Raw genomic sequence first — 8,731 nt, 5'->3', positions numbered from 1 at the left:
GATTTTATATGGGAAAACCATGGCGATTGTAAAATGATACGACTTCCTTAATTATTTCACAAACATCCTTGCATATTGTAACAAATGTACAATCGCTACGAAATAATTGCTACGAAAAGACATTTTTCTTGTAGTGAAATTTTGGTATTTTGGAGAGAGAAAGTGGGTAAATTTGTGAGTAAAGTGAAAAAGTTTGATTAATTTGAAGGAAAATCAAAGGAATTTGTGAGTTATGGGTGAAATTGAAGGGTTAGGGTTTGAGTTTGTGAGGAGAGAGAAGAGAGCATGAATGAAGAGTTCACGAAAATGTGAGGGTGAAATGGGGAAAAGCAACTTAAGCCCCGATTTACCTAGCTTTGAGCGCCCGCACACGCGATTTGCGCGCCCGCACAGAAACATGCGTGCCCGCACACGGGTCGCGCACTGGGTCGCACTAACTCTCTGCCTCTTTTTTTAAATGTCGACCACATATGTGCGGGTTCAGACAGGGCTGCACACCCGCCCACATTACCCCCGCGCGCCCGCACACTGGTCGCGAACTAGGTCGTGCAAACCTTCTGCCTCAAAACTTAAATTTAGACCAAATGTGTGCGGGTTCTGACAAGGCTGCGCGCCCGCACACTGGGTCCCGCAAAGCATCCTTGAATTCCTTTCTTTTCTCAACTTCAACATAGAAAAGTCTTTACCCCTCATAATCCAAACACCTATTAACCAAAAGGGTAAAAAAATAAAATTCAAAAGGAAAAAAGAAGAGTGAAATCGGTATAAAAAAAAGAAAAGTAGAAAAAAAAAAAGAGTTAGAAACTCGGGTTGCCTCCCGAGAAGAGCTTCTTTATGAGGTCACTAGTTTGACCATGAGGAAAATTTATCAAGGGGGAGGCTTTGGATTTAAAGGATCAAGCATAATACATTCAATGAGACCAACTTCTTCCTTGCAAAAGTAATGCTTTAAACGATGACCATTGACCATGAACTTGTTACCATCCGCATCTAACTTAAAAGAACCATAAGGAGTAGTCTTCGATATCACAAAAGGACCCGACCACTTGGACTTGAGTTTACCCGAAAACAAACAAAGCCTTAAGTTGAAAAGAAAAACCTTGTCTCCAACCTTAAAGCTCTTGTTTCGTATATGTTGGTCATGCCACTTTCTAGTCTTCTCCTTATACAATCTTGAGCTCTCATAAGCATCATCTCTAATCTCTTCAAGTTCATTAAGCTTAAGAAATCTCTTATCACCGGCCAACGATAAATCCATATTGAGTTCCTTGATGGCCCACCAAGCCTTATATTCTAATTCAACCGGTAAGTGACAAGCCTTTCTGTAGACCAACCTATAGGGGGTCGTGCCAATCGGAGCCTTGTACGCCGTCCTAAGAGCCCATAGTTTGTCATCGAGCTTGAGAGATCAATCCTTCCTTGATTTGTTCACTATCCTTTCAAGTAGATTCTTGATTTCACGATTCGAGACCTCCACTTGTCCTTGAGTTTGAGGGTGGTAAGGTAATCCAACCTTATGAGGAACGCCATACCTCTTGAGAAGAGCTTCAAATTTCTTTTTGGCGAAATGGGAGCCTACATCACTAATTAGCACCCTCGGAACCCCAAACCTAGAAAAATGATCTTCTATAGAAGCTTAAGCACAACCTTGTGATCATTGATAGGCGAGGGTATGGCTTCAATCCATTTTGTCACATAATCAACCGCTACCATTATATATATATATATATATATATATATGTATATATATATATATATATATATATATATATATATATATATATATATAATATATATATATATATATATATATATATATATATATATATATATATATAGATTTCCACAAGAAGAAACGAAAGGCCCCATAAATTCCACCGCCCAAACATCAAAGGGCTCAACTTCTAAGACATTTTGTTGAGGCATTTCATCTCTTTTGGTTATGCCACCACTCCTTTAACACCTATCACATTGTGAAACGAACTTGTGAGCATCCTTATGCATTGTGGGGCACCACAATAGAGATTGAGAAATTTTTACCACCGTTTTATCAACACCCCCATGTCCTCCACATGGTAGTGAGTGGCAATGCTCAAGAAATCCTTCGATTTCATGATCCGGAACACATTTTTGAAAAAGGCCATCTCCACATTGTTTGAACAAGTATGGGTCATTCCAAAAGTACCTCCTCACTTCCTTGAAAAACCTCTTCTTTTGTTGAGAAGAAAACTCCCGGGGAATGACTCCACAAGCAAGATAATTGGCGATGTCCGCATACCAAGGGCTACATGTTGAAGCCATAGCCATGAGAGTTTCTAATCGTATCTCATCATTGATTGGTACATCACTTTTGTTCTCAAAAGGTATCCTAGACAAATGATCCGCAACTTAGTTCTCCGCTCCCTTTTTGTCCCTCATTTCCATGTGAAAATCTTGAAGAGAGAGAACCCAACGGATTAGGCGAGGCTTTGCATCCTTCTTAGTCATGAGATATCACACCGCAATATGATCCGTGTACATAATCACCTTAGAGAAAATAAGATAGGACCTAAACTTATCAAAGGCAAAAACAACAGCTAGCATTTCCTTCTCCGTTGTTGTATAGTTCTTTTGAGCTTCATCAAGAGTCCAACTTTCATAGCAGATGACACATGATTTTCCTTCTTTCTTTTGCCCAAGCAGGTCACCCACTGCAAAATCACTCGCATCGCACAATAGCTCAAAAGGCAAGCTCCAATCCGGATCTTGCACAACGGGAGAGGAAATGAGAGCTTCCTTGAGCTTACGAAATACCTCAAGGCAAGCCTCATTGAAGTTAAAAGCAACATCCTTTTTGAGTAATTCGGTCAAAGGTTTGGCGATTGACGAAAAATCTTTGATAAATCTCCGGTAGAAACCGTCATGCCCAAGAAAAGCGCGTACTCCTGTGATAGAAGTAGGAGGGGGAAATTTCTCAATCATCGAAACTTTGGCCGGATCAACCTCAATGCCATTTTTTGAAACTTTATGGCCAAGGACAATGCCCTCATCGACCATGAAATGACATTTTTCCCAGTTCAAAACCAAACTCGTCTCTTGACACCTTTTAAAAACTTTTTCAAGGTTAAAAAGACAAGCGTCAAAAGACAAGCCACCAACACTAAAATCATCCATGAAAACTTCAATTTCTTTTTCAAGCATCTCGGAGAAAATGGAGGTCATGCATCTTTGAAAGGTAGAAGGAGCATTGCATAAACCGAATGGCATTCTTCAGTATGAAAATGTCCCATATGGACATGTGAAAGTAGTTTTCTTTTGATCGCTTGGATGGATAGGGATTTGGAAGAACCTGGAATACCCATCGAAGAAACAAAATAAAGCGTGGTGAGAGAGCCTCTCAAGCATTTGGTCCATGAATGGGAGAGGGAAATGATCTTTCTTGGTATTTTTGTTCAATCTCCTATAATCAATACACATTCTACACCCGATCATCGTCCGGGTGGAGATTTACTCTCCTCCTTCACCCTTGATTATGGTCATCCCACCTTTTTTGGGACTACATGAACCGGGCTAACCCACTTGCTATCGAAGATAGCAAAGATGATGCTCGCCTCACGTAGTTTCAAAATTTCTTTCTTCACAACCTCTTGGAGGTTGGGGTCAACCTCCTTTCAGGTTCAATGGAGGTGGAAAGATCATCTTCAAGATGAATACGATGCATGCATAAAGAAGGGCTAATACCTTTGACGATTTTTAATCTCTTAAAGTATTCTCATAGGTCGATCCTATATGGTTCTAAATCAATACATGTGCAAATGATTCATGACGATCATGTCCTTGTAGCACAAGAAATGGTGTTATAAATCTAACTACACACTAATCTCAAATGTTTATTAATCGTCCATAGCTTAAATGACCTCGATTAGGGATAATTCTCAATTATAATATTCAATGTTTACTTAATAGGTGTTTCCTTACCAAGACTGGTCTTGATACCCTATTTCGAATATTTCAAGAATCAAATGGACTCATTATTTAATACTAAATCACAATTAAATAGCAAACGGAGTGATAAAATTGCATGCAATTTTAAATTACTCCAAAACCTGAATGGTTCATCTTATGATAAATGATTTTTTTGAATGTTTTATGAGTAACATTCGTTATAATACATTTATAGAAATCACACATATATGTAATAGAAAAAATTGTCAAAAATAATACAAACTTCGAGCGTCCGCCAAAAACAAGTCAAACTTTTAATTATTTTTGAATAATACAAACTTTGGGGAGTATCCGCTATAAAAAGGTTATAACCGGTTAGTTACTTGATTAGTAGGTTTATGGGACATGTGTCGTTATTCTATTGGTTTGACACTTTAATTTTTTTTTTTATTTAATGTCATTAATATTTTTTTGTTATGTTATTAATATATATATATATATATATATAAAATATATATATATATATATATATATATATATATATATATATATATATATATATATATATTTTAAATTAAAAAAAAACACCCTCGCCAGCAACCCATTCTCCTCCCTGCCAACATCCCTTTCCCCCACTCTTGGACCTCCGATAACCCCCTGCCGGCACCCCTATCCCCTCCCCTGCGTCGACGAATCCATCCCCGGCCTCCTTCCCACTCCCCTCCCTTTCCCGAATCCTACCCACCACGTATTAATCAACCGCACGAGTCACCGCAGCACAACTCAGTGTCGGAATTCAAATAAGAAAACGCTAAGATGATGATGATTTCTTCGGCGACGATGATGACTTTCCCTATGAAATCATGGTAACCAATCGTCAATACTTCGGCAAGTGAAAAACCTAACTCCGACGATGCTTCAATCCATCACCATTGCTCCAACATTAAAGTTTAGTTGCTGGTATAAGGAGAGGGGAATGGAGTTTCGGTGATGGTGGTTCGAGGGGAGGGCGACACTGACGAGGGTAGTAATCGTCGGCGGGCTAGTGAGATGATCGGGCAGGCGCCGCCGGGGGTTTGGGGAGGGAAGCTATTGGTGGGGAACATGAGGTGGCTGCTGGCGACTGGTGAGGGAGAGAGGTCGGGAGGGGTAGTGTTTTTTTAAATTTTTGGGTTTTTCTAAGTTATGCCCCCAAACTTCTTCATTTTCTAAGTTGTTCCTATGATTTTTCAAACGTCTAAGATGTGCCCTCAACCTCACTAATTTTTATTAACAATAACCTTTGACGTTAACAATAACCTTTTTTATTATTTTATTTTCTGATTTTTAAATTTTTTTTTTAAAAAGTGTTAAACCAATTAGAATGGGACACGTGTCAAATAAATAACACCACGACATCATTGTCAATAAAATAACTTAACTTTCATTAACGGACATGGCTGTCAAAGGGTATTGTTGATAAAATATCGTGAAGTGGAGGGCACAACTTATAACTTTGAAAAAGCATGGGTACAACTTAAAAATTAAATAACTTGGGGGGCATAGCTTAGAAAAACCCTAATTTTTTTTAATTTAATTGGTAATTAAGTATAATTATTTTTTTGAGTTAAAGTATAATTAAAGGTTTAGTTAGGAGTTAATTAAAAAATTTATCAAATAAATAAAAAAATGTTCACCGGTTATTTAGGTTCTAGGTAAAATAACCTGTTTATAGTGGATACTCCACAAAGTTTGTATTATTAAAAAATAATTAAAAGATTGACTTGTTTTCAGCGGACCGCTTAAAGTTTGTATTATTTTGACAAATTTTCCTATCTAATATGCTTGATTTCTTTCATGCAATTGTGAATGTTGTCGTTCACTTATTGCATAGGTTTAGTTATAATTACTTTTCAAATCTTAGCATCTTCATTTCTAATCACTTTCATAATAAGATGATAAAATTTTAGAGTGTCATGTATATGTGATTTAGGATTTATTGTCCAAGTGATGGCTCCCACTCATTTTCATGATTGAGATTTTCAACTTGAGAACCTACAATCATTAACGTTCAACAAAGAACTTTCCATAGAACATCTTCTTTATTATCGCCTTTAAGGCAACAATATTCTTAACATATATTTTTAGTAGACTTCCCGATGATGCTTTTCTTGGTTTCATACCAAACGACTCACAATGATTTGGGACACCCTAATCACTTGTGATCATGGAAATTTACTTTAAATTCCCGCACATTACACATGGATGCACATCCATGTTACCATTCTCAAGCCACGACTCATTTGTTAGCTCGTGCATATAAACGCCTTCCTTATTAAGGATCTAATCCTTGTTAAGGTTTGTGCTTGCAACATCAATTCTCAAATTGTATTTGTTTCCACAAGTCAAGAAGTCATCCTGTTACTTATCCAAGTACTTTGGATGTTCTTGGCCACAATCTAACAATCTATTACATATATTCAGGTTGATTGGTACTACATACGTACTTCACATGCTCTAAGCAAGTAAGTTGTGCGACGATTCCATATCATAGCATACATGATGGATTAAGTTGTAGAGTAATTCTCAATCTTATTCCCTTCATGTGACATTTTAGCTCATTCTGTTTCACTGACTCTTACTAAAATGTTTCGTGTGTGATATGGTTGAAAGTCTCTACTAGAGTATTTCTTTTTTGACTTAGTATTTAGCCTAGCTCTCACTTAGTTCAAACATTTACCTAGTTATATACATACTGGTCGAAATTCTTCCAAAGTCCTTCAATTCATGTTTAACACGGTAAATTCCTGTACACGTTAGAACATTTTATTAAGTCTATACAATAGATCTTAATACCCAATATGTACTAAGTATCGTCTTTTTCTCGGTCCATTTTCGAAAATACTTTCAAATCTAAGAATTTAGTATTTGATAGTTATTTCACAATAGAGTTTGTAAATTTATCGTTGGATCTTTATATAATTTACTTTTGCTCCCACTAAGCTTCTTATTCATAAGAATTTCTATGTTTCTCCATAAGCCAATTCATGAGAAAACACGTTCCAATTCCTATATGCAATGCTTCCTTTAATCCCATAATGGATTCCTTGAGCTTTCTTTCAAATCTAGCATTTATTTAGATTTAAAAAACCCTTAGACTATTTTATAGTCACTTCTAAAATCCTATTTTAGGAAGGCGTTTTTGATATTTTTTTTGCCATATTTCATAATTGCAATTTTACTAGAACAATCATGAATAGACTTTAGCATTCTGATTGGTGAATAGGTTTTTATTAAAGTCTACTCCGTGAATTTAATTGTATCCTTTTCAACCAATCTAGCGATGTATACATATACATTTTTTAGTTTTCTCCTTGAAAACGTATTTGCAATCGATGGGTTTTTAACCCTTCATGCAAATTAATCAACTTTCAAACATGATTTTCAAACATGGAATCTATTTCGGATCTTTATGGCCTCTAACCATTATTTGGAATTTGGATTTGTCATAGCAATCTTACAAGGCATTATTCCCTTACTATCTAATAGTAAATAGTATGATTGTAAGTCTTAGGTTTATTTCTAACTTAATAGAAAATTTATAGGATTCAATCCAAGACTTTGGCGAATTCTATACCTATACAGGGTAGTTGCATCAAACATCAAGTTTCAAGGCGCTTCCAAAGCCCTTTTATTAGTTGATCTTACTCCAACATTTCTAATGTTTTATGAGTAATGAATTCTCTTTTAAGGCACTTTTAAAGTCCTTTGCAGTATTCTTGATCAAGCATTCTCATGAAGCCCTTTTAAGGTCTTCCGAGATTCTCAGTTTTATTTTGTTGCTAAGCTCGATTGTCATCGAGTTAATTTTCCTCCCACTTATCGTTTTTGGAAATGTGTTACTTTCCAGAAACACACCACTTAGAGTAGCAAACTTTATGTTCTCAATTAGGTTGTGGAGGCAATGCCCATAGTCTCACTTGAATGCTTACAAAGAGACATGTATATTGTCTTTGGGTAAAAGTTTATTGTGAAACAAACAGTTAGCTCCCACTTGAGCTATCTTAGCCTTTAATGAGCCATTAGGCTCCAACTGAATCACCTAGCTCTTGCTAGTCCGGTGAGCTCCCACTAAGTCACTTAGCTGCCACTGAGTCAGTGAACTCCCACTGTGGCTAAGAGTTTGTAGACATATACTTGAAAAGACATTTAGAAGTTAATTCTAACCATAACTGAATATGGTGTCCTTTCTTAGCTGCGACATTTTGTTTAGGGTAATATTAGTCCTTTTTGCAAATCTTTAAGAACTTTATACGAAAAGGGTGTGATCCATCATTGTTCGAGTAATTTTTAAATGGCATCGAGGTCTCCATTAAGACACACTATGTTCTTTGTGGAGTTATTTATGAAAATTTCAATTTCATAACTTTGTGATGGTCATGCTTGGCTCAAGAAAACATCTCTTGATCTAATCTAGAAGTTTTGTTATCTTGCCGAGTCGATTCTGTACTTCACTAAACTCTTGAGCATCCCTGGTCAAGTTTGTTCAAATTTGATGAATAAAACCATATTCTTTCAAATTCTTTGTGAAACGTTGAAGTAAATGAATCCTCTTTAGCTTTCAGAGTTAATTGTCTATAACAATAACAATTGCTCTTTACTTTGTCGGTTTCAACAAGTAAGACTTGCTTGTCATAGAACGATTCCGAATCGGTCAACTGTCAAGAGCCTATCTAATAGAGCCCTCAGTACGTTCTTTTCGATGTGACATTGCTAAAGATGTTCGAAACACAAGTCATGCCCATGACTTTAAGCTTTTGTCAGTTTA

At 36.5% G+C, this 8,731-nt stretch overlaps 1 protein-coding gene across 1 annotated transcript; it reads right to left on the bottom strand.

The window, feature by feature from the left end:
• Positions 1–868: 868 nt before the first annotated feature.
• On the bottom strand, positions 869–1,258 carry LOC110725005. Its single transcript, XM_021904485.1, has one exon. It carries the CDS (start codon positions 1,256–1,258, stop codon positions 869–871), a length of 390 nt encoding a protein of 129 aa, XP_021760177.1.
• Positions 1,259–8,731: the final 7,473 nt, after the last annotated feature.

The sequence above is a fragment of the Chenopodium quinoa genome, unplaced genomic scaffold (genome assembly GCF_001683475.1).
Source record: "Chenopodium quinoa cultivar QQ74 unplaced genomic scaffold, ASM168347v1, whole genome shotgun sequence".
NCBI lineage: Eukaryota > Viridiplantae > Streptophyta > Magnoliopsida > Caryophyllales > Amaranthaceae > Chenopodium > Chenopodium quinoa.
The sequence above is the reverse complement of the archived record's forward strand: the minus strand, read 5'-3'. Positions and strand labels throughout refer to the sequence as shown.